The sequence below is a fragment of the Rhinolophus ferrumequinum genome, chromosome 27 (genome assembly GCF_004115265.2).
Source record: "Rhinolophus ferrumequinum isolate MPI-CBG mRhiFer1 chromosome 27, mRhiFer1_v1.p, whole genome shotgun sequence".
In the NCBI taxonomy this organism is placed as follows: domain Eukaryota; kingdom Metazoa; phylum Chordata; class Mammalia; order Chiroptera; family Rhinolophidae; genus Rhinolophus; species Rhinolophus ferrumequinum.
In genome coordinates, this window is record NC_046310.1 from 11,168,024 (window position 1) to 11,194,692 (window position 26,669).

Here is a 26,669-nt window from a genome sequence, read left to right on the forward strand (position 1 = left end):
TGTGGGTGGCAGGAAGGGTGGGACCCTGACCAGACAGTTCAGGGGTCTGGTCATGCGGCTGCCCTAGGAATGAATGATATGGAAGTGAGTGGACTTTGTCCCGTGTGTGGCGTGGCCTGACTGACAAGCAGCAGGATGCCCAGAAGGAGTTGGGGGATAGAGTGGGAAAGGATGCATTTAGGAGGCTGGGGGACAGCTGGGGACAGCTGTCATGGAGCTGGGGACAGCTGTCATGCAGGCCTCGTGGGGTGCGGTGAAGTCCTGGCTTTTGCTCAGAGTGAGACGAGGCACCCTTGCAGGCTTTGAGCAGATGAGGGTAGGACCTGATTTATGTGTTAACAGTGCTCCATGGTGCCATCAGCCCATTTCACGGATGAGGAGACTGTAGCAGAGAAGGTGGGGATCTCACCCAAGCTGCCCCCCCATCTGAGGGTGTGACTCTTCATCCCAGCACCCTTTCACTGCCGTCCCCCTGTGCATTTCCTGTTCCATCTATTGCTTGCTTTTGGGGGGTCTCATTCCCCCCCACTTGAATGTAAGCTCCGTGACAGACGGGACTGTGGTTCACACTGCATCCTCAGGGCCTTGGACAATGCCTGGCACATAGTAGGGGCTTTGCTGATGAGCAGGCAAGGACAGACGAAATGCAGACAGTCCAGAGAGGGGGGTTGGGGCACTGGAGGCCCAGCACTCAAGATTCCCTTGGGGATTCCTGGGGCTCTGAGCCAACCCGAGGTCGGATATGTGGGTGTCTGCTTGGACCTCCCCTTATTTTACCATGGCGCTGTGTCTTAGAGAGTCAGAGAACGATGCTTGACCTTATGGTGTCATTCATTTCTCAGTCCCTTCCTTCTGTCACACGCTCAGCGCTCAGACAATTGTCCCACAAGTGTTAGCTGAGCACCTACTCTGTGCCCAGCACTGAGGGGGCACACGACACAGTAGCCAAGGTCGTGGCGCCCGCCCCTTGCCTCCTAGTGAGGGGCAGATCAAAGGGAAAAGACAAATGAATCAACACCTGCTGTGGAGGAAGCAAACCAGGGGACCAGCGCCTCTAGTGGGTGGGCAGGGAGGCCTGTCAGAGAACAGGATCATGCGGCAGGCGTGGAGGAGGCTGCACAAAGCTGTCAGAAGGAGGGACGCCTGGAGGGGCAGGAGCTCAGCACTGGAGCACCATACAGGGGTGGGGGGGGCGGGGGGTGTCCCATGGAGAGGGTAGAGGCAGGCTGCAAAGGGCCCTGGGGACCTCAGCGGTGAGGGTAAGTGAGCGGAAACTTCTGATGGGTTCTGAGTGAGGATGGAGAGGGGGACAATGGGGTCACTTCCATGCTTTGAAAGGACCCTCCTCGCTGCAGTGGGGACAGGCTGGGCCTAGGACGGGCATCGCTGAAGTGAGGGGTGCCCGGGCCACTGGTTCTTCAGGAGAGACAGCCTGTTGCCTGGGACAAGGAGAAGAAGCAGGGCTCCCTGGAGCTTATTGAGAAAACTGAAGGGACAGGATTTGCTGAGGTGGGTGTAGGGATGTGGGAAAGAAAGGAATCAAAGAATTCTCTCTGATTCTGGCCCGAGCAGCAGAGAAGGTACCAGCTGCGGGGAGAAACAGAAGAATGCCCAAAGTCTTTTGAGCTCCAGGCCAAGATGCTGTTTATTTAATTTGCACACTGGGCCAGAAATATGATGTACAAAGCCAAGGGCTAGGGCTTTCTGCGGCTGTCACAGTATTTACTGCACCGTTGTTGTCATTTTCACCTTGGAGCCTGGGCAGTTACCTGACTGGCCCGGCCCCTGCCCTTGGCTTCCCAGGGTGGGTGGGGCTTACTGTGCACACACTCTCCCAGTTGGTCTCTCCCAACACTGGAGTCTGCTGAAAGGCACATTCCAGCCCTGGGGGGTGGGGGTGGGGTGTCTTATGTGCATGCATGTGAGGCACAGCGGTGTGGAGGAAAACAACTCTCTTGCGTGGGGAAAATTCAGGCCCAGCTAGGTGTTTAGTACCACCTAGGGTTTAATCCTCGTAACAACCCAATGATACAGATACTGTTATCCCCATTATTTAAGGAAGGAAACGGAGGCAGAGGCCTCACTCGGGCACCAAGCCTTACAGGAGACGGCTCAGGTCCACTAGATTCCAAACCGCACCTCCCTGGCCATGCTTTCCTTCCAGGTAGAACCTGAAACGCTTGCTAGTCCTGCTCTGGTCAGCCTTCTCTCCACCCCCTACATACCGTGTGCTGCTTTTCCAGCGGATCTGTACGCTTAGACTTTGTGTGGTGTTCAAAATGACTGTTGGTCCAAATTATTAGGAGGATTCTGTGGCATCCCCCTCTCCCGGAAATATGCGGGGGAGCTTTCTACCTGCCCCATCACCCTGGTTGTTCAATGAAGGGGTGATCCTCTGTGATGTTGCAGGCAAAGGAGGGAGGGGGCGAATGCCATTCCTGGGGAGACAGTTCAGGTGGATCGGATTGGGTGGGGCCTCTGGGATCACACCCTGAGATGATCTCCTGTGGGGGGCGCCAGCCACTTGGACTTTGGCGCCAACACCTCCAGCAACCACCGTACCTGGCGTAACGTGTGCCGTGGACCCATAGGTACCTGCGCATGCGTGCTGCTAAAACTTTGTAGATTGAAATGTCCTGAAAGGGTTTTTGTTTTGTTAACGTTTATTGTGTTCTGAATATTTAATCAGAGGCGATTTGAATGGAAGAAAAGAGGAAAATGAAAAAGGTTGGTCATTCTACCAGCCAGCGATTGCTATGGCAGACATCTGCAGACAGTTCCATGCTTTCTATGTGCATTGCGGCTCCGTTTTAAGACAGGAACAGGATGATGTTTGAAGCCCAGGTGTTGTAGAGTAGATCATTCCTAAACCATGATTTTCTGGTCATACTTACAAAAGATGTTCAAGACTTTGGCAGGTTAAATAAGTTAATAAATTAATAAAATGAAAGGGAGCCTGGGAAACAGAGGTTATTTTGTGAGAAACCGTGGGTCAGGAAACACATTATATAATTGTTTCTTGAGGGAGTGACAGGTTGAAGGGACAGAGGAAGGTTGAAGGGACATATCAACAGGCATTTACTTTATAAGGGCCATGTTTTGGAAAGGCCAGCCCCATGTGAGGAGGTTCTTTCTCTTCCCAGACACCTGAATCCTACTACAGCCCTTCCTCCTTCACTCTGAGCAGGGCACATGCTGCTGAGATGAAAAGCTAACCTCCCTGCAGCAGCCAAAGAAAACAAACACAGAGAAAAAGCAACTGAAAACGGAGAGAGGAAGCAGGATTCTGCATCCTGGCTGATAACATCCTCAAAATTAAAGCTGCAAGACACGTGGTCATAGCCAACAAAGGAGCTTGGGGGACACTCAGGACCAGGTGGGCCAGTGGTGAAAAGGTCCCTGGCCCTTGGTGTCATTAGCCCAAGGCCCCCACAATTTTGCCCTTGATGCCAAAGGGATATCAGTGCCCTTCCCGTATACACATAGAGGCCCAACATTTCCTTGGATCATTTATTGATCAACTGTAAACAGATTTTACTGTGCCCAACATATACAGGTAGACACACAAGTTCCAGCTGATGAAAGGCCACCAAGCAATGAAGAAATTTGCTGTGACAGACACATCTCAACTTCTTTCTTGTGGCCGGTCCGTTCCATGCTCCCTGCCTCTAGCCACATATCCTTGGCAGTCCAGGGCTTTTGTTTCTTCTCCTCTCCACACAGGGAAAGTATGAGGAAGTGACCATGGTGGGCGACCTGCCTCTTTCTTGTCAGGTGGGTGTTCTTAGCTGCGCAAAGACACATTAAGTGACTCGGCTACTACAGGAATAAACACCTTATTCTACTTCTGACGCGGCATTGCTGTGAGGACCAAAGAACATTCTGTCCCTGACAGAATTTATAGACTGCAAAATATTATTCAATTATCAAGGGTAGTATAAAGTGTAGCTTTGTTTCTCCCCAGTCTATTTCAAAATATTTAGTCCCCAAACTACTCTTAGTCCCGATTCTGCACTGAGCTGGGTCAAGTGAAGTTTTGTCTTAGGACTTATTCACCAGGAAGGAAAGGAGGACTTCCTTTCACTGCCCAGTAGGACCAGCGGCAAGCACTTCCTCCCCGCCCTTCTCTCCAAAACGCTGATGGCAGCGCCCCCTGGTGGAAATCCAGAGCAACTGCCTGGGAGAGCCCACATGGACCCAAAGGCCTAGAGGAATCGGGTTGAACTTAAGCTGGGCAGGAACCTACGTTCCCCCAAAGGGGACAGGCTCCAGTCGGGCTCAGCTGATTGTTGTCATGAAGAATATAAATCTCGCATTACCAATTATTTTGGTTTTTCAAAATAAGCTAGGAACTTCCCTACTGAAAAAACCAAAACCAAAACTAACTGTATAAGCCAAAGAAAACAAGAGGTAGGCCAGGGTTTAGGGGCTGCAAGCCATCAGGAAGCCTCAATTTCCCCAAGATGAAACATTAATAATAGTTAATCCCAACACACAAACGAGGAACAATCTTGATAATAGAAACATTTTAAATAAAATGTAACAATCACAACTATGAACATACTTGTTAAGGAGAAAAAAAGTACAAGCCTGTTCACTCACTTCTGATTTTTCCCATTTATATCTGCTTATTATATTGATTCCCCCCCCACTTCTTATATTAACCAGCAGAAACTAGGAGGTTTCAGTAAAAATTATGGGAGGAAAAACTCAAAATAGAAAAAATTCTTTTCATTAAGTTTTTCTTCCTAGTATTGGGGAAAAAATTCATCTAAAGATAATTCACCAGCTTCCAGAATGACAATGTCCATGCAGGTGTGTCTGAAATTTTTAGGAAAGAAATTCATATTCCCTAATGCAACATGCAAAGCCTGCACAATTTGCCCAATACCCTCACCTCCTATAATTTCCTAAGCTACCCTAATCATCATCCTAAACTATTTTCCTCCAAGAACATTTCTATCTCTCTTTGAAGTGCTCTTCCTCACTTTTCCATTTTTCAAAACTCCTATTCATTCTTCAAAACCCTGTTTACAGGTTACCTCCCACTGAAACCCTGTTTACATAACACCTCCCCAAGCCTTCAGGCATACTAAGCTGCCTACCCCAAACTATGCTCAGAGTTGAAGCCTGGATCTCTACTCTCACAACCATATTGTTTATGTGATAATTACTTGTTTATTTGAAGTCTATGCAAAAACAAAAAGCTTTGAAAACTCCTCATAGATTAGAAGCTGGTCGGGCAGGTTTGCTGTCTGTTTTGCTCACCCAGAGCCTAGTATACTGACAGAACCATTGTAAATAGGGTAATTTCAAAGTATTTTTTAAAATAATTTTATTTTTGCATTTTTGGAATAGTAATAATTTTTATGGCCCAAAATGCAAAAGGTATAAATGTGTACACGAGTGAAAAGTTTCCATATCTTCCATGTTTCCAGCCATGCAGTTTCTCTTCTTATCAGTAAATCATGCTCCTCATTTTTTAAAAATATCCTCTGGATGAAAGTCCACATTCCTTTCTACACAGTGTAACTTCCTCTCCCACCTGGGCTTGTTTATCTTCCCAGCTCTCTCCCGACACTCAGACTTTGCCCTCTGTTTTCGAGCCAGCGCTGAATTTAGCCATGTTCTCTGTCCCCCTCCCCCAACTCTCTCTTCCTTTAGCAAAATATGTCCCTTATCCTCCTGTCCTCAGCATCTCTGTCTGAAGTGGGAGCCCAGTGTCCAGTGGGTTCCAAGAGCCCCCTTCCCCTCCCCTCCTCCAGCTCTTGTCACCTTGTAACCAATTGTTTCTGGATGTGAGTCTTTGCAGACTCCTGACTCCTTGAGCTCAGAGACTGTTTCTCAGTCATTGCTCAAGACTCGAGACCCGCATCTAGCTGGAATGGCAGTCGGCCATTGTATGTGTTTTCCTGGAGGCCTTCTGAGCTCTCAGCCTCGGAATTCTGGGGCTGGCGTTTGGCAGTTGAGACACAATTTCCCTGGGTATGGAGACCACAAACCCCCAGCTCTAACATTATCTGGTGTGTCTCCTCCTTGCAGCCTGCAGGAGGCGCCAGGCTAACACACAAGTAACCTGTGCGCTGGGTGTTTTCCCTGGGGGAACGAAGAGGAAATAAGGGTCACACTGAGCACGAGCTTGTGGGCATGCAAAGATATTACTTACTGGGAATGAGTAAACCGGCCTGAATGTTCTCATCAGTCTCTCGTGAAGGTTGTTAGCAAAGGTTAGTATCCCTGCGCCCCATTCACTCTTGGGCACGGAAAAGTTAGACTTTCTACCTTAAGAGGCTCAAAAGCAGATTCTGAACCATGGTGTATTTGCCTCGATCAGTCATCTCCAGGGGACTTTGTAGATGACATCCCAGCTGGTGGGCCTCCCCATTCCTCCAGCCACCACAGGGCCACTTTCTGCATTCTTCCAAACTTCAGCCCCCACCTCACTGAATGTCAAATTACTCCATAAATGGTGAAGTCCTGCGAAATGCAAAGTGTTATGATCATTACTGTTATTATGATTTTAACTCCAGTTACTTACTGACACCGAAATTTACATACACTATAGTGATTCTGGAATGTTACAAAAGCCCATTTTATATATATATATATATATGGTTTTATTGTTGTTGTTTTTGTGCAAGGGCCCAAGCGACCTAAAGAGACTACTTTTGCTTTTTCAATTAGCCTTCTGTTTACTTAAGTTTATTTTGACAGCAGGCTTATGAGGAGTCAGGGCTCTGATCTTCCTCAAGTGGAGAAAAAGGGGATCTCATGGGAGTTTACACACACCTCATCACACCACCATGCTTGAAAAAGAAACCCAAGTCTTGGCCAGTGAACATGATGACAGTGTGTGTTTGTTGAAGAGGCAGATTTCACTGGCCTGGGATTGCAAACGGGGGCTGTTTGGGGAGAACTTCTGGCCAGTTTTGACTTTTGCTTTATTTTAGAAATGGCCAAAGGGAGCGTGGCTCCTGGGGTTCCCTTCCGCCCTCCAGTCTTCCAGTCTCTTCCCACTCCTGGAGGACAGCCCTCTTTTCCAGAGGGTGACTAATCTGGATTTGGGAGGTGGCCCACTGGCTGCCTCCTGAAGCTCTCCTCTAACTGTGTTACAGTTTATAGGTCAATCTTTGAAAAATAAATGAATGACATCAAACCTTAACTTATCTAGGAAAATCCGTTGTTCACCAAGTAGCTTGTTTGAATGGAGCTGTTAAAGACAAACAAGCCGGACATTAGTTTTAAGCAGTGAAAACAGGTTGTATTCAGTTACTGCTGACAGTAGGGGAAAGAGCTGAGTTCCATCGATTTGCTTAGTGGTGACTGGGCATTTTTAAAGGGAGAACCAGAGAATAGGGAGGAGGAAAAAGCAGGGGCTCTGTGAAAAGTGAGAAAGGGTTAGTGGGTGTACATGGGATTAGGCCAGCTGTGTGTGCTGGCTGGCAATTGCAGGTAGGAGTCTGTCCTCCCACAGCAGTTGGGAGATAGGTCCCGTCCTTCTGCTGATGACATCTCAAAGGAATGGCTTCAAGTCCTTGAGAAAGACATTTCTGAGTTATAGGCTGTACACACACATCTCAGAGGGACAAAGGAAGGATTCACATTTATAAGCCCTTTGTCGGAAGTGCTTTAAGGAAAGGAGGCCAGGGGCTCTTCTCCCAGGTTGGCTGGGACAGTGATATCTCCTGCAGCATTGAGGGGTCTCAGGCATGCATCTTAGTGGGGTGCGCTGGGGGCTGGGGTTTAAACCGGAGGCTGCACCCCTCAGCCAATATAGGACACAGGAGTTGGGTCGTAGAATAAGCGTTTAGTATCAGAGCACCGGTGGTGTGAGAAGGCAGTAGGTTAACACCTCCAAAAGCTGCTTTACCATTCTCAGACCGGCTTGGGGTTTTTAAGGGAAAATCTGGGTGTTCTCCAGAGGCTACGTAAGGGTTCTGGAGGCCACGTGATTGTATGGTGTAGTCAGCAACCCAGGAACGATGATGGGATCAGCCTGGTAGACCATTGAGCTTGTGATCAATAAGCCTAAGGGTATTCATCATAAATTTCAGGGTAATTTTCTAAAACAGGGAACTGGGTGGGACAGGGGACATTCTGAGCTCGAGCTACAGGGAGACGACCTATTGTTAAGCTATAGGTAGGTCAAGGAAAGATGAGGCCGGGGACTCCAGAGGTCTCTGCTGTGCGGGTGCCCAGCGGGCCCTGTTTCAGGGTCACCCTGAGCATTTGGCCTTAGATTGCAGGAAGCCGTGTTGGAGTTTGGTCACCGTGTACAAGTTTCCACGGAGTGGGCTGAGGGCTGACAGTTCTGCCATTCTTGAGCGATGAGCCAGAAAAAGGAGTTTGTACACGTTTTTAAATCTCCCATGCTGCAATCCACACACAATCACTTTCACAGTCGGGTGCACTCCTGTCAAGCAACCGAGCGGGTGGTATTAGAAGAGAAGGGGCAATAGATGGGGGTGGGTGAGTGACGGGTTATGCTGCCGGGTTTTTGTCGTGCTGCAGGGGACCAGGAAGAGGAGAAGTGAAGCAAAAGTGACCACCCTGAAGTGGTCGGTCAGCCTGCTTGCTTTGCGCATCACGATCGCCTTCCGGGCGCGTGAGTACCCGGCTGCTCTGTGTCTCGATTTCCCCCATTGCTGCCTAGTCCCTGCCACCGCATTTAGTGCGCGTTCCCTCCCTCCCGCCCCCCTCCCCCCCTCCCCCTCGCTCCCCCCCCCCCCATGTAACCCATCCGGTCAGCTCTGCGCGTGCGGTCACGGTGTCCCAACCAGGGATTGGGCCAACTCTCGCTCCGCCCCCCGCCGAGGCCTTCGGAGCCTGCACGCTTATCCCTGCTTGAGTCACTGCCCGCAAACACTAGGCCATGGGCGCTGCGGGATCCTCCGCGCTGGCCCGCCTCGGCCTCCCCGCGCTGCGCCTCCCCGCGCAGCCCCGGCCCGCCTGGCTCGGGGTGGCCGCGCTGGGACTGGTCGCGGTGGCCCTGGGGACGGTCGTCTGGCGCCAAGCGCGACCCAGGCGACGCCGACGATTGCAGCAGGTGGGCACCGTGTCGGAGCTCTGGATCTACCCGGTCAAGTCCTGCAAGGGGGTCTCGGTGAGCGAGGCCCAGTGCACGGCCATGGGGCTATGCAGAGGCCACCTGCGGGACAGGTATGGTGTGCACGGGCAGGAGACAGCAGGGGACCTGCTGGGGATCTGGTGGGGTGGGGGAGGTGGGGCTGGTCCCGGGGAAGGAAAATAGAGGTTTGCCACATGGGTTTCCTGGGCTGCTTGTTGGAGCCTCTGCCTTTGATCCCTTAGCTGGGAAGGTCAAGTTCATATCCGATTCAGGTTTGGAAAGGTAGGTAGGGGCAAGCCTCTGCTCCTTTCTGGGGGAGAGGTTCCGCCTCTGTAAAAGGAGGGGGACTGACATGGTTATCTCCAAGACTCCCTATTAGTTCTAAACTTGCTTGCTCTATCTGAGTAAGACACAATAGTGGAAAAGTAAAATGCCATTGGCACTAGCGGACTGAGCAACATTGAAACCAAGTCTTGTTCAAGGACATTGGCTTTGGTCTGGCTGGGGCTTGTTGGTCATCATCTCCAGTCCTGGGCAAGGTGCCTGGGAGACCCAAGAGGTGGGGACATCTGACCCACTTTAATTAGTAATGAGCAGAGTGAAGTCTTCTGTTGGGGACGGGGTGTCAGGGGGACTGCAAGTGTAATATTTACCATTAAGGGAATAGTGTGTCCCCTTCTCCCGGAGGCAGAATGGTCCTCAGAGAAGAACTTTAGGTCAAGTCCCTACCCACATAGGACCTGGAACATAGACATTTCATTCTCTCTCAGAAAAGAAAAGGTGTGCTGTCATTTACCTCACCCCAAAGGTGAGGCACAGACACATATCACTGACACAGGATTACGCAGCTGAATACGGCGAGGGGTCTCCTGACAGTGAAGGACTAGGAAGAGTGATCAAGGAAGAACAAAACCTCCTTTGCTTCCTCAGGGTCAAGTTGCCTTCCTATCTGGCTGGATGGTTTAGCTCTGGTCTTGTGTCTAGGGGGAGGGAGGTTTGCCAGTTGGTCATTCAAGAAACCTTCTAGCAGAGGGAGTCAGCTGCCCTGAGGTCACTCCAGAACACATGTACTCACTCTTCTCTGAAGAATGCTGTCCTTTAAAGAAATGCGGGCTCCCTCGACATAGAAAAACTTCAACTTATCGTAGTTGTGTATGCAGACCACGTAACTCATGGGGGGATTGTCCATCCCCCTTGTACCCCAGAGGTCTAATCCTGGAGCGTTTTTAAAAATTGTAATTTCCTGCGATTCCATCCCAGACCTATGGAATCAGAATCACCCAGAGGGGAATCGGCTTGTGTAGTGTTGGCATCTCCCAGGGTGACTCTGATGCTCGAAGTAAAGGGTTTACCTGGGACCATGAAGAAGAAGAAGAAGAAGATGTTTAGACTTTATTCAGGTGTGAAGGACTACAAGAGGTTTCTTCTTCCTGGAAAGACTTCAGGCACACTTGGCTGGACACCCTCCTAAAACCTGGAGAGGCAAATTTTCATGATGTGCATCCATGGAAAATGAATTTGTGCCACTTCCTTCTTTCCATGAAGGACTGAAGTTATTTCACAGAGAGAGTTCCAGTTCTTACCTATGTTCCTTCAAATCATCTCAATGACTTGCTTTCCCACTTCTCGTTGTCAGTACCTTGCTGTGACTATTGTTCCCACAGAAAGAACATATTTGTCCTTTGCTTTTCTGCTTCCGTGGACGTCCTAAAATAAATGGAACGGTATCATCTTTCCTTTGTTTTGAACAATAAGTGGTTGGGATGGGTGTTGTGGTGTGGAGACTGGAGTGGAGGGAAAGTCAGTAGAAGGGACATTTATTCAGTGCTTCATATGCAGCAGACTGTGAGCTAAATCCTGTCACATAGATGATCTTATTTAAGTTTCATAACTTTCTTGTGGGCTTGGTAGCATCTTCACTTGGCAAATAAGGAAACAGTATCAGAAAGGATGAGTAAAGTAAGTCCTCAATAGGTTCTGTGACTTTAAGCCAAAGGACTTACAAGGAAACCAATTTTACCAGAGGCTAACATATCAACAAGAATCAAGTTCCTACAGCGTCTCATCAATGTTAATAACGAAATGACGGTGAACAAAATGACGTTATGCAAGTATCTGCTGTGTTTCACCCAAGATCACAAAACCGTCATGTGCTGGAGGGATGTGAACTCAGATCTCGGTGAGCACAGCCCTCGTGCTCTTTCTGTGAAACCAGTGTGCGATTTGGAAGTGCCAGGATTGTCACCCAGGATCAGGAGACCTTGGGCAAAGACATCAACCTCTCTGAGCCTCATTATTTTCCAACTGTAAAAGAAAGAGGGTGACCTTGATCTCTAAGATTCTATCCAATCTAGATTTTGTTTATTAAAAGATAATTGAAACTTGAAAGCCAGCTTGGGGAGAAAAAACAACTCTGCTAAATGATTGCTGTTGTTCCCTCATCTTCAGAGTTCAGTAAGAAAACGACAAATAGTCTAGAAGGCAGAAAAAGACCTCTTTATGTAATTCGATTTTGAACTCATGTCTCTGGAGCTGTTCCAAGAAGCTGGGGTCTTCTTCTATAAGTGCTCTGTGTCTCACATTTCTAGAGATATTTTATCAAAGCTCTTAACAGATTTGTGAATGCCCGGCTTCAGCACTCTGAGCTTTGAGCATGTTTAAAGTCCATCCAGCAAAACACTGGCATGGGCGGTCTGGCACCAACTCTCAGAGCGATGGCTGCCCTTCTTGAGCTTGTAAATAACCCTCTCCTTAGCAGCCACACAGGACTCGATCATTTATAAATCTGTCCGAACCCTTTGTGAAGTCAGCCCCTTATTTCTTCTACACAGACTATTATTACCTCTGGGAGAAAGGAATTCCCTAACTTTATCATCCCATGTGTCATTTTCACTTGGATTGTTCCTGCCTTCACCCTCCTTTCTGTGGTGGGGTTTCTTTTCCCCCATTTTCAGCCTCAGTCCTTCCTGCTTCCCAGGCCACCACGTAAGTTTAGAAATGAGATTTTCTGGCTTTGCTTCCCCACTGCTGTTGGCCGCTCAGGGCACCGTTGGGCTGGGCTCAGTGCGGGGCTCTCCACTGATCCCCACACCTCAGACTCACATTTTATGTGCGAAATGAAGGTGTGGCTTGTAGTGTGTCAGACTAGGTTGTGAGAAAGTGGTCATGAAAAAAATGGACACTCCCGACTTATCCTTTCTTTTAGATCTGCCAGAATAGAGCTAAGTACTCATTCACCGAGCATCACTGTGTGCAAGAGGTGAAGAATCAGTACTGTATGGCCAGGGTGATGAGGCCTGGTTGGGATAGGTTACAGAACTCCACAGGAGAGCAGGCCAGAGAACTCTGGGAATGAAAGAAACCTGGAAAAGGAACAGTGGCCTCCTCAGAGGTGTGGGGACCTGCTACTGCCCAGCGACACAGGAAGGGAGGAGCCAAGACGATTCCTAAAAGAAATGTCTTTGCACTGCTGTCACCACCACAGCTATACCCTCCCACCCGCACACATGCCAGTTCGCAGGGCACAGGTGCCAGCCAGAGTGTGCCGCTTCAGAAGGGACAGTTTAGCCAGCACGTGGACAGGCCGGGAAAGGTAGCCTGATCGGAAGATTCCAGAGGTGATATTATCCATCAGGGTGAGGTGAGGGCAGAGAAGGGCTCCCTCCCCTTTGATCTTAGATGTCCTCATCAGGTTATCTCAGACACTTCCATCTGGCTCCAATGTCTTCAGTGGGAGGAAGCACCCCTCATTCTCGAAGGGGCTGTCTTTTTCCTGCTTTGCTCACTCGTCAGTGTCGCAGAGTTCCTCACCCACTGTACTGGTCTGCCAATTCTATGCTTTAAAATGGTGATATTGAAATCTGTTTCCCCTAGGGCTAGTACCTGCCCCCCTTTTTTTTAGTAATCAAATCGTTTGTGTGGTGTAATCCCGAACGTTATAGTCCACTATGATAAAAGCATAACCAGCCTAACCAGTTCAACAACCCTTCCCATTCTTCAGTTCACCCCATTGTTCCCAGCGGACATGATATGGAGGGGGGCGTCCAGGACAGTGGTTGCTCCAGCAGGTGAATGGAATTCTTATCTCACAGTTGGCTTTCATGAATCTTTATTCTCAGAGTCAGAATGTGTGCACGAAGGGGAAAACCTGTTCAGGGGGTTGCTGATGTGAGATCTGCTTGTCACAGCAAGTTATACAAGATAGAGGCCGACTTGCATCCTCTTGGAGTCACAAACATTATATGACCTTTGTCTAGGGTTTCAGGTTACTTGGGCCCGTGATTTTGGCCAACTGCATCTGGTTCCACAACAGAAAGACCTGGAAGACATTTCATTTCAACTTGGGGCTCAGAGACATGTTCCACAGGCCTGGGGAAGTTTCTGACCAAAGCAGAGGCCCCCAAATAAGCAATATAGTTGTCTAAGCAGTGGGAGAAGGCCAAATTTTCTGGATTTTTGGAACTAGGCGTTTTCAGACATTAGCCAGACACTCGTTCCCAGGTCTGTTTCTGCCACAGACGTTCCCTTTAGGGGCACCAACTTTTGAACCCAAAGAATATGGCTGCATCTGGATTATTGTCTAGAAAACAGTGGTTGCTTCCCGAGTTGGGGCAGGGAGAGGGTTTTGAAGAAATAGAAAGCTAGAGAGAAGCTGTTGAGAGGATAGAAGTGGGTTTCCTGAGTGTGCCCTTGTTTGTTTCTTGGCAGGTTTTGGCTGGTGATTAAGGAAGATGGACACATGGTCACAGCCCGGCAGGAGCCACGCCTGGTCCTGGTCTCTGTCACCTGTGAGGACGATTGCCTGGTCTTCAGGGCTCCAGATGTGGACCCGCTGGTTTTGGAGAGCAAGCTGCCTTCTTCAAACGCGCTCCATGACTGCAGGTACTCTGCCTGAGGGCCTCGGGGACCTGCGACCAGGCCTGATTTCCTTTTAGTCTGCTTTGTGTACTCTGTCTTGCTAAAGTTGGTACAGTAGGTAAGGATATTGGTAAAGGAATTATTTAAGAGAAGTCTAGTCTGGGTTGGGATACAGCCAGTGGTCAGGTGTGAGTGGGTGATGCAGGACATTATTTTAGGGTATGTGGATTTGTTTTAATCAGGTGTGGGAAGACACGCAGACACGGAAATGACTGTCATGAAGAAAGAAGTTTTTCATATTCACTGGTCCCTAGAAACAGGAGGCCTAGTGGGAAGCACCCGGGTTGGTTAGGAGGCAGAGGGAACGGGAAAAATGTGAGCAAGAGCCTTTAGTGTGGTTTGTACAGGAAGGACTGGGTGAGGTAGGATAAACAGGTCTAGGATTGGCTAATTTGAATCATTCCAGTGGGCTCTGGGACACAGAGGCCATCCCTAGTTGTCTGGTACCTGGTTCTAGGGGATTAGGGCAGGAGATAGCCAGGAGTGTAAGAGCACAGCAGAGGAGGTGGTTGGGGCTGGGTGCTGTGCCCTGGTTGGCATACAGAAATCTAGTGGTTTACTATCTCTAGGCATTGACTAGGTCTAGGAGGGGCAGTTTCCTTAGAATCAGCAAGGCCCCTGAGATGTCAAAGCATCAAAAATACAGAAAATTTAAAAAAGCATGATTAATACAAATACAGGGGGAATGCAAAGAGCCAATCTTTAGGGTTTGTCTCTTTTTATTCAAGTTGAATGGACTTCTGTTCAGCGTTGTCAGCCCTCCAAGCCAGGCAGATAAGGGAGTCAGTGGAGATGTCACCAGCTGTATCTCAGGGTTGGGTGATAAGGATTCTGGAGCTTTCCAAGGTTTCTGGGGCACATGGGAGTTGAGAGCCCTCAGAGTTTGGAGAAACCAGCCCTAGGAACCGTGCATCTGGATCGACACAGAGAAATGAATGAATGCAGTCAGCATGCCGTCCTGTCCAGCTAGTCAGACATGCTAATCCGGCCTGGATTGGTTGTCGTGGGAAATGCTAAAACACAAAGAAATGGTATGAAATAGATGGTAAGTGACAAACGGAGTGATTACCACAGCTAGCTCACCAGGGCCTAAACTAAACTAAACTAAACCAATAACCTCAAGTTGGAAAAAAGTAAAGGAAATGCTTGAACATAGCCATCTGAACTGAGGGGAGTGTGTGCTAATTTTTATAAGAAAATGCCAGATTTATATTTTATCAGAGTAAGGCTCCATTGTCTGCTGTTCTCATGAACTAAGTTTTGTTACCAGTCCTTTTATTCAGCCACGAGAAAGAAAGAAATCATGACATCTGCGACAACATGGATGGACCTTGAGGGCATTATGCTACATGCAGTAATTTAGGCAGAGGAAGACAGATACTGTATGACTTCACTTCTATGGGGAATAAAGTAAAACAAAAAACACACTCCAACCCCCCCCCACCCCCCCCCCGCCCCCCGCCAAACCAAACTCATAGAAAAAAGAGCTCAGATTTGTGCCTACCAGAAACTGGGAGGCAGTGAATTGGAGGAAGTTGGTCACAAGGTAGAAACTTCCAGTTTTAAGATAAATACTAGAGATGTAACGTACAGTGTGATGACTGGTTAACACTGTTATGTGCTATATTTGAAAGTTGTTAAGAGAGTTGACCTTGAGTTCTCATCACAAAGAAAAAACAACTTTTTTCTTCTTTTTGTTTTTTCATTTGTATCTTTATGAGGTGAAGGATGTTAACTAAACTTAACTGTGGTAATCATTTCACAACATATGTATGTCAAGTCATTATGTTATACCCCTTAAACTTACATGGTGCTGTATGTCGATTCCATCTCAATGAAACTAGAAAAAAAAAATTTTTAAATGTGGACCATAAAGGGAGACCTTAATGATGTATTTTAAAAAACAGGTAAGGATAGAAATCAAACTGCCATGGCATTAGATTCCATTGCATACTTTTAAAAGCATAACTTTATTTTAATATAATTTTTATAGATTAATAATATTAATATAGAATATATTTTATAATATAATTTCATTTTAAAGATTAATATTTACAATTCAATGGACATGATATCTTTCACAACAAATTAGACTTATAAAAAAGTTTACCTGTTAATTTACAATTCTGTGAGGGGTACAAAGCATTAAAGAACTCTTTTAGGGGCACTCAAGCAAAAAAACCTTGTAGACCGTTGTGTTATCTAATGAAATCTGTGCCTACCATGTGGGTAGGTACTGTATTATTATCTCCAATTTGCAACTGGAGACAGAAGGTCAGAGGAGTCCAATGATTTGCTGAAGGTCACAGACTAGAGTAACAGAGTCTGGACCAGGTCTGCCAGCCTCCAAGCTCAGGGTGCACCTACTACACCTGAGGGGCATCCTAAATCCTTGCTACTCGAAGGTGTGGTCCACGGACGGACTGGCAGCTTAGGCATCCTGAAGCTTGTCAGGAATGCAGAATCTCAGGCTCCCATCCAACCTACAGAACCACAATCTGCTTTTTTACAAGATCCTGGTGAGTGGCATACCTAAGGGGGTGTAACAAGCTCTTGCCTGGAGCACATGCTGCTCCCTTCCCGCACTGCGTCTGCCCAGCTTTGGCCCACAGGTCACTCACTGGCCCCCTGGGATAGTCTGGTCCCAACGGCCCAGCTGTTCCATCTTGACACCGTCACCCAGTGTGTTGGTGTAAGAATGTAACCCTGATGTTCTCTCATCACCCTTCCAGGATTTTTGGTCTTGACATTAAGGGCAGGGACTGTGGTGACGCGGCAGCTCAATGGTTCACCAAGTTCTTGAAAACAGATGCTTTAAGGCTGGTTCAGTTTGAAAAGAATATGAAGGGAAGAGAAGCAAAGGACATTTTTGCGTCTATTGTACAGAATTACCAGGTGAGCTGACAGAGAGCTGCGCTTCACTTCTACCACGCACCCTTTTCTTTCTGGCTTCCTTCTTGGCCCACAAAGAGCCTGCCTTAGGATCCCAGTTACGAAAGTGTCGTCACAGCCCAAGTGAGTGGTACTGAGGGCGCCACCTGGGCAGGTATTGGGCATAGAGAGGGAGGTGGATACCAGAGCGTAGGGGGGGGGGGCCCTCCAGGATGCATGGGGGATGGTATGTGGTAGATACTGTGCAGGGAGAAGCCAGGAGTGACTCCCAGGGCGATGGGAACTCAGGAGAAAATGGGAGGGGAAGGTGAAAGTGCGAGATTTGTTTGGGACTAAATCCAGGTTTCCTGAAATTACAGAAGCAGACTTTCTCCCAGCGCTGCCTTCCCAGTTAGTATGGGATGGTTATTTTAGGCACTGAGAAGACACTTCCTTCAGAAGAAAACCTCCCTCTGTATCACCTACAGCCCAAAGACCAAAGCCTTTGATTGTACAGTGAGCAAGATTTAAAATGCAAACTTCTCAGCGTGTCTCCCCTGTAGTCCTTGAACTCCAAGCTCCTTGAATGCAGGGGTTTTTATCTGCTTTGTTCACTGCTATTTCCCCACCGGGAACAGTGCCCGATACATAATAGGTGCTTCTTAAATGCATGTTGAGTGGCGGCTGAAAGAAATCATTAGTGGAGTAGAGCTGATCGGCCGCACACCCTTCCCCTGTTTGATGGTGATGATGTGGGAAGCGCCTCACCTGTCCAGGGCTAGAGCAGGGAACGAGAAAGAAAGTGAAGCCTGAGGTTAAGGTTGGCCCTGAGCTTGACTGCTGCCGTCAGTGCTTGGACGAGAAGGACGCCCTAAGCCCAGAGCTGTCTTGGCCATCTTTTTAAGTCTGCAGCACCTCCTCTCTTTCCTGGGCGGACACCACCTTTCCTTTCTGCACTCCGGTGGTTTCGCTTCTAGACTGAAGCTTTGCTGTTGGTCTGAGGGATTTCATGGGCAGTGAGGCTTGATGGTGCCGTGCTCTTGTCACAGATTGCCTACCCAGATTGCAGTCCCATCATGATCCTGTCGGAAGCCTCCCTGGCAGATCTGAATGCCAGGCTGGAGAAGAAAGTGAAAATGGACCAGTTCCGGCCAAATGTCGTGGTGACAGGCTGCGACGCTTTTGAGGAGGTAAGTGGCTCTGTGCTTTTGTGCACTAGGCTCAGAAGTGCTGTTCAAGACACTGACATTTACTCTTTGCGACCCAAAGTACTTCGTGCTTTTCCCACTTGACTCAGAATATTAAGCAGATTTTAAAACACAGCTTCCCTTGGACTGGTTTGAGTTCTGGGAATGCAGAGCAATGAAATTTAAAAGTAATAAAATTGACCAATGCTTCTTATCTCTGTAGTTTACTGTTGTGGAGGTCTCTTTGCTTGCTGTCCTGGTGAGCAAGACTTGACATGTCCTATTTGGAATGTCCTATTTGGAATGTCCTATTTGGAATGTCCTATTTGTATCATTCCTCATTCCACAGTAGGAAAGAACAGTGGAGAAGCCTGCAGAAAACTCTCCTTGTGGTATCTGTCCCTTGGAAAGTGCTTCTCCAAGAAGCTTCTAGAAAGGCAGTGGATTGGGAAGCCAGCCAGCTGTGGTTGAATTCTATCCCCCATCCCACTCTCCAGCCGCCATGTAAACTGGGTTCTCCAGGATGATCTTTTGCAGCTGCTGATAAAGTTTTTGCAAATCATCATTACCAGACTTTTCTGTCCCCAATAACCAGAGTCGGGGTGAGTTAGGATTTTATTTGGGTGCTTAGATAAGAAGCCTATGTTTTGACATAAGAACAGCAAAGTCTGCCTGGCTTCAAGGATTTCTGAAGTAGCAATGATAAAAATAACAATATAGAAACCAATAACAAAAATAACAATAACAATTATGGCTCACAGTTATCAAATGTGTATTGTGTAGCAGGCACTCTGCCAGACCATTTATGCATCATCTCATTTAATGCCCCTAGTTACCTTTTCCAAACTGCAGGCCACAATCCATTATTGGGTTATAATGTCAGTTGACTAGATCCTGACCAGCATTAAAAAAAAAAAAAAAAAAAAAAAAAAAGACTAGAGTAAAAGATATCAGAATAAACTATATGTAGAAACGTTAAGAACTATTTACAAAACTTGTTTAAGTTGTAGCTGGGGTGTGTGTGTGAAAGAACATTAGGAAACAATATCAAATGCAATTTTTTAAAAGACTTTTTCAGAGCAGTTTTAGGTTTACAATATTGAGAGGAAGGTCTAGAGATTTCCCATATAACCCCATATTCACCTACTAAAGGACATTTTGGTTGCTTCTGGGTTTTGGCAACTGTAAACTGTAATTTTCTACCTTGGTTCATGGTGGTTCCGGGTAGAAAATGTTTGATAGCCACTGAGGTGAGTAGTATTTTCCAGAGGCAGAAACTGAGACTCAGAGAAGTTGAGTAACTTGCCCAGGGTCACCTAGCTCATGGCTGCCATGTGAGGGTGTGTGCTCCAGCTATCTGTCAGAAGTCCATGAATTTAGGCTGTCTCCACAGCTCTGCCTCCTTTAAGCCACTGCCAGGCCACTTAGCAAAATCGCACTGGGTCCCCACTCACTCTGGGGTCAGGAGGATGGGGTGTCTGCCTCGGGAAGAAGCGGGGCCAATGGCCGTGGAATACCTGGACCCATAAGCAGCTTGCCTCTCTGTGGAGGTAGAAGTGTTGAGTGTGTGTCTTATAACTGACTTTCCTCGGGGGATTTCCCACTCAACAAAGAACCGTCAGATTTTAACTTGGCTTCCATTGTAGCTTAGCTTTAAGGAGAGAGTGGACTTGTCTTGCAACTATACATTTCTCATTGTATATCAGTAAATTGGCGTTGGAGTTAATTTATGATTCTCGTGGCAAACTGTCCCTCAGGGAAGGTCTGTTCTTACGGTGCTGATAAAGTCAGGTTTCTGAGACTGTGAGTCCCAGGTGGAACCTGTGCTGCCTCTCCTTGAGTCCTTTCTGGAGGTACTTCCTGGCGTCGTCTTGCATTTTTCTCTTCTGCTTAGCTTCATCGTTAGAACCAGCCAAAGAATAAATGGCTTGAAAGACGAATGAATTCTTGATTCAAAAGATAACTGTTCCTTTTCTCCTAGGATACTTGGGATGAACTCCTAATTGGCAATGTAGAAATGAAAAAGGCTTTGTCTTGTCCCAGGTAAGGATGCTCGTGAGACTCCACCTCTGGGATGTGGCTTGTCCATTGGTCCTTAATCATCAGGTAACCCTTGGTTATTGCATGACAGGTGCATTATGACCACGGTGGACCCAGATACTGGAGTGATAGACAGGAAGGAACCGCTGGAAACCCTGAAGAGGTAGAACACGTGACCAGTGTATTTTTAATATTATCCCCACCTAGAACTACCTGTGGTGGAGGTGCTCTGCCTTCTGTTTGGTGTGTGTCTATCTGTGAGTGAGTGTTGCTTCCTCTTTGTTTTTGAATGGATCTTCTAGTGCTTTTGACAAATTTTTAATTGTATAATAGTGTGTTTTGCAATTTTTATATCTCTGATGTCAATGTTAATAACATTGACATGTATTTTCCAAATTAAACCTCAAATACGTATTATTTTTACTGCAACTCACATTTCTTTATTATAATCAATATGAAGGAATATGAGAATAATTGAAGTTGTATAATGAAATAGAAAATATGGAATGTAATGAGATGTCAGTCTGTTTATCCAGAAGCTTCTTTTACGCCAGGGTGTTTTCATTTGTTTTGTTTCGTTATGTAAAGAATTTGGGCTGACTTCGTTCACAACATAGAATATATTTTTAAGCCAAAGTTAACATTTTTGGGGGCGATGTATACTGTTTGCTTTCCCTTTCCTCTGTTTTGTTGTTGGATTCTAATAAGTTTACGTTAGAAAAGAGGTTATTTCTTGAAGCCTTCAGATTTACAATTCTGTTTTTATTTTTTTTTATTTTTAAGATATAGTGAGGTTAATTTGTTTTCTTTAGATAGGCCCTTAGAAAAAAATTCATTTCAGCAATAGTCTTGCCCACCCTTCAGCTGTGTCTCTGTCTTAATTTTTGTTCATCAAAGAACCTCAACTTTGAGCTTATGAACTTGGAAGGGTGGAAAGCACAGTGCTTAATGCATTAAACAGAAGATTTGGAGAGTTCAAGGCAGTTCCATTTTAAGATTGCATGAGTATTTGTTTCAATGAGTTGTAAAATTGGAGGTACACATATAAATGAAGTATTTATTTTAAGTAACATATAAAAGTTTCTTTTGTTTTTTTTCTTTTTGGCCTCAAACTGAAGCCATGGAAAAATTATTTAGACTCTCAGGATACTTCTAGAAACAGCAGAATTATTTGCAGTTTGACTAATGGCCCACAGACTTCTCTGTCAACATTTCAGAAAAGGCTGGTTATTTACTTATAAACAACGTGGAGATGAAAACTTGAATTTTATTGAAAGCACTTAGATTATGATTCCCTTTTTGTGCCTGATGACCAATTTTTGCTTCTTTCAGCTACCGCCTGTGTGATCCTTCTGAGAAGCAAATATACAAGTCGTCCCCCCTTTTTGGGGTCTATTATGCGGTGGAAAAAATTGGAAGCTTGAAAGTTGGTGATCCCGTGTATCTGATGGTACAGTGACGGACCCATGAGGGTGATACGGTAAATGGCCAGCTTCGTTTCTGGAAGGCCTTAAGCCACTGCCACGTTGTCTCATGTGGACACATTTTTACGTTTTATTTATTGCTTTAACTGTTGGGAGAATGAGCAGCTTGTGTTCTGACCTTTGGCGTTGGGAAGTGCCCTTTATTTTTAATCCCCTCAGGAACCTGTGTTCTCCCACCCACCTTCCCACTTTCCCATTCAATTATGCAATGGTGGATGCAGGACCCCCTCCCCGCTCCGCCCCGGCGGGAGACAGGGGTATGTGCTCAGTTCATTAAGGAATATTATTCAGGAGTAAGGATATGAAGGTGAGTGACCTTCAAGAGATAAATACTTATTTTATTCTGTCTCTGTGAAAAAAAGGAAGGGAAAATATGTAAAGTATTCCAAATTAACTTGCAGGGAAATGTTACATGCTTTGTATCCAATAACTTTTTAAAATACGATATTTAAAGTTTGAGCAAAGTCCTTGTATCAAGGTGCCTGGATTCTGAGTCATATGGTGAGAAGTAATATTCTCACGTTGATTTCATCAGGCCGAATAAAAGTCTGATCCTGGAGCATAATGCCTGACCCTAAAATTACAGGAATGAGAAAGTCAGTGGGAAGCCCTCAAATTGAGGTTTTTAAGTAACGCGTCTTGTAAAATCCATAACCCAGTTCTTAAAGTCACCTCGTGTTCAAAACTCTTCATCATCCTTCTCTCTCACTGTGGCCTGGCCTCATTCCACCATTTTTAAGGATAACATAGGATAGTGGTCCAGACATGTCCTAACTCGTTTGAGTTATTTATCATGGCACCAGTTATTCCGTGTGGGGCCTAGTCCCTAGATACCATCGTGGATATAAAGATGAGACAGAGTTTGCCCTTGAGGTTGGCAAAAAGGAGAGAAACTTCTATTGGCAACCTGTTGCGATCCGGCATTGGCATAACTATAGCCATATTCCATGATGTCTAAGACGCTTCCTTTGTCCACATTTTAAGATTTCTATTCAGGATGCCTTTTGAAAAAAATACTTAGTGATGCATGCAATGATGATCCATCTTAGGACGTGATGAAATCCAGTACGTACTAAAGGGAAAACTGTGCAATTCCTGAATGCCTTCCGTTTCTAAAAGCTTTATCTGGGCAACGTGAAGCCAAACCTGAGCCATGTAGCTTCAGTGAAGCTGACCCGGTGTTCATGCTGTTTGGGCCACAACTGACGGGACCTGGATCAGTGCCTGAGCCAAGGTCTTCCATTTGTTGTCTATCTTTGAGGGAGCCCCACGGCCTCTGAGGTACTTTAACAGTTAGGGGTCCTTCAAATTGCTGGATCTCAAACCCACTCAGTCCCATCCTGTTTCACAGGGGATGGAGGCCAGGAATACCTGGGGTTCACTCAGCTCCCCGGGAAGCTTGTGTGTTAAAAAGCCTAATCCTTTCAGAGTCTCTGTGAGATAGGTGTGAGAATCACCATTTTCAGGGACAGAAAACAAAGGCTCGGATATGTCGACTGACTTGGGGCCAAGGAGCTGATAAGAGATAGAGCTGAGACCACACTCTTTGTGCAGCTTATGCCAGACATTTTTATGTGTAAAGAAACTACAACTCAGGGAGAGACGACAGCGCTTCCTGGCTTCAGAGGTGAAACAGATTATTTCCTGGTGGGGCGATGGAGCAAAGTTCGAAGGTAGAGATGAAACCTGAGCTTGCTGAAGAATAAAAGTCAGGAGAGTGCTCCAGGGGTCTAATGTGATGGAAGCTCCTAGAAGGGCCAACCTACTGTAAGGACCTAGGAGGTTAAAGGGAGATGAGGAGGGAGAGGCGGCTCTTGAAAGTTCGTTTGCAGGGAAAGGTAGCTGTGGAACATGTCTAAGCCCAAATCATGATCAAAACTGTGCTTTTGGAAGATTCTGCTGAGGACCATTTTGGGATGGACAGGAGGCAGGTGAGAGGAGAAGGGAAAGGCCAGGCAGGCACGTGACGAAAGTCGGAGGAAGGGGCATGGAGAGGGAAGCACGGAGTGCCCAGGGCCTCGGCGTGGCATAGATGCTGTTTGTCATTTGTCCCCAAGCTCCCTCTCGGCTTTATTCCCTACCAGTCCCCCACACAGACCCTGGGTACTTCTGCTTCCCTGCTCTGAGCATGCTTCTCCTCGATGAGTGCCAGTCCCTCGGAGTCCCTGCTGGGGAACTCGGAATAAAGTCTTTCCTGCCGCCTGCTCCTCAGGAGCACTGAGAGGTGTACTCTGTGGTGATCCCTTCCTGTTGGACTTTTAAAATAAGAGCTGTTGCTCATTTACTTTAAGTGGAAGCTCACTACCATTTCTGCATTCTGGACGACCTCCTGTACACAACAGGTTGACTAAGGACTTTAAAAAAAAATAGCAGCTCATGCTTGTACCAGGGTTACTTGAGTTGTTTATTTATCCATTTAAAATTTAATCACATAGAAGTTTGTCTGTTCCATTATAAATGCAATGCCTGTTCATTGTGGCAAATTTAGAAAATATGGGAATAGTAGAAGAAAGTGATCGTCCATTGTCAGTGTTTATAAATTTTATTCTGGTTGGTTTTTTTGTTTGTTTAATGTAGCTGTGATGTCTATGATATGTACCATACATATATTATACAATATATCATACATATATATATATAATTATATATAATGTATATCATACAAATATTATATATCATATGATATATATTCACACGTATATATATATATGATATATATATCATATGTTGTTTGATATATATACAGTAGTATATATCATGAACACTTTCATAGCCCTCCAGTCTTTAAATGTCATTTTTGATGACTTCATAACATTACATTGTATAAGTATATGGCACTTTTTAAATACCATTTTACAGTATTTGACACTTGGACTATATCCAGTTTCATTATAAATAATATTGTAATATACATCTTTCTACGCAGAGCATTTTAAAATTGTATTTTTCTGTAAGTTAGATTCCTAAAGTGGAATTATTGACTCATGAGGCACAGGCATATTTTTTTAGCATCTTGACAAATTGCTTTCGAAAGAGTTCTTCCCATTTGAGCCCCGTATACATATCGTGTGAGACAAAAACAGCCCTTGCTCTGGGCTGTTGCCAGAACTGGGTAGGTGACTCCATCTTGAGGCTGCTTTGTTTTCAAGGTAATTCGGTACAGGACATGGTTATATTTCCTGCATTTGAACCTCAATACGTGACTGTTTTGTGGGTACTTGAATTATTTATGACCAGTCAGAGAAATAAGCAAATAATCAAAGATTCTTATTATCTATTCAGGTTTCAGCGATCAGGAGGCATTGATCAGGATTTTAACAACAGCAGCAATAGCACCGTGGGAAATTTTTATTACCTAGCTTTTGATCATCTTCACCCTGGAAATGAATCTATTTTTGACTTGTTGGAGTTACATATGCTCCGAGTTAATGCGAGGAAACTATTAGAGGTGAATTGGGAATAAGAAGTTATATAGATTTTAGGTAATGAAGACTTTTTAAATAAATAAAATTGTCTATAAAATTATTTTGAATGTTACTGTAGCTATTGTACTTCTCCAGTCCCTGACATTAATATTGTTAAAGTTTAAAGAATGAGCTAAAAAGCTGCAAAAAGTTTTCTGAATGTTTACATTTTATTACCTATCATTCCATGTTTTAAGAGAAATGGGGACAGTCGGTTTCCTGATGTGCCTTTATATATGTGAACACACTCACAAAATCCTATTAGTCGGATTTCATGTGGCTATTGAGTCCTATTGATGTTTCGCTCATGTGTTTTATACCCAACCATCGTAGAATCAAGTTGTACTTGAGTATGGAAATTATTTTATAGACCTTGTTTTTATATTTGATTACACCTCTGTTGAGCCATATACAAATAATTGTGTGTAACCATCAGATACACCACCTGCAATTTCAGGTGTGATAATGTTGAAAATGGGATTTAGAAGAATGGAATTTTGAGAGTTGGAGTGGGGAGAAGGAAGTTGAACGTATTTTTTGATGTGAATCTTCTTTTTTTTTTTTTTTTGGTAACAAAGAGAAATGAACTGTTTTTGTATGATTAAACACAAATTTACACTGACCGAATTATACCCACTTATAATTTTGTGGTTTCTTTAATATTAATAAACGGGAATCTCCATTGTACTTTTTATTTGGTATTTGAGTGTTTCCAGGGCCTTCTCATTTTATATTAGAACTTCAGTCACTCATTCATTTTTCTTTCCCCTTTCTGATTGCCTAGCAGAGATACAACTGAACTCCACAAACATACCTCCTGTCGTTGGTAGGGTCAGGGGACCTCAGGAGCTACACCCCCCGCCCATCTGAGGCATGATGGCCAGTGACTGTAAGGACACTTCCCAGTGGCCAATCAGGAGCAGGTGTCCCTTCCTTCCTCATTTTTCCTTTGCTGGGTTCTGGGACTGAAATTAACCTCCATTCCCAGCTCCCTCTGAGGGAAAAGTGTTAAGTGTGCTCGATCCCTGGGTAACTTTTAGAAATGATGAGAGTGAAAAATCATGCTAACAAAAAGACAAACTTTGCAGGACAAAGTGTGATTTCGAATTAGAAATCAGGCAGCGAGCAGATCCCACCTTGGGGATAGTGGGTAGCAAAGTCAACCATTAACATAAAGAAGCAAAAATTTCCCTTTAAATTTCTGAAGACAAATTAGGGAGAGAGAGAAGCAGAAATACACAAAATTTAGTGCCCCTGAGTTGTCTTTTCTACGGAGAACATGGAGCTCAAGTTCTGCACTGTTCTGAGATGCGGTTGCTCTTCACTCTATCCCCACCCCACCCCATGGCACAAATCACCATCCATCGACACTTCTACGGGGACTAGATTTACCCAAACCCCTGCTCCCTCTTTCCTGGACAAAGTGAGCTCATGGATGTACCCTAATAGCTGAAGCAACACGGACCAGTGTACTCTGAACACAGTTCTTGGATTTCACAGGATTGGGGGCAGGAGAGGGTGACCTGAGGTTGGAAACGTGAATAGGACAGATACAATCTGTTCCTTCAGAGTCCCACTGGCCACAAACTCCGTCACCCCTGCATGGCCAGCGAGGAGGGTGGCGGAAGGCAGCTGAACA

General features: G+C 45.8%; 1 protein-coding gene across 1 annotated transcript; it reads left to right on the forward strand.

The window, feature by feature from the left end:
- Positions 1-8,799: 8,799 nt before the first annotated feature.
- MTARC2 (mitochondrial amidoxime reducing component 2) lies at positions 8,800-25,722 on the forward strand. The gene is made up of 8 exons (XM_033099719.1): positions 8,800-9,159; positions 13,775-13,948; positions 16,717-16,879; positions 17,905-18,045; positions 20,024-20,085; positions 20,174-20,245; positions 21,415-21,562; positions 24,849-25,722. The coding sequence occupies exons 1-7, from the start codon at positions 8,873-8,875 to the stop codon at positions 21,539-21,541; spliced, it is 1,026 nt and encodes a 341-aa protein (XP_032955610.1). The 5' UTR covers positions 8,800-8,872; the 3' UTR covers positions 21,542-21,562; positions 24,849-25,722.
- Positions 25,723-26,669: the final 947 nt, after the last annotated feature.

Excerpts from the sequence above, each read along its gene's own strand:
- MTARC2 (XM_033099719.1), top strand. The coding sequence starts at position 8,873 with ATGGGCGCTGCGGGATCCTCCGCGCTGGCCCGCCTCGGCCTCCCCGCG. Across the intron at positions 16,880-17,904 it reads CTATTGTACAGAATTACCAG|ATTGCCTACCCAGATTGCAG; the intron begins GTGAGCTGACAG and ends CTCTTGTCACAG. Across the intron at positions 18,046-20,023 it reads GCTGCGACGCTTTTGAGGAG|GATACTTGGGATGAACTCCT; the intron begins GTAAGTGGCTCT and ends CTTTTCTCCTAG.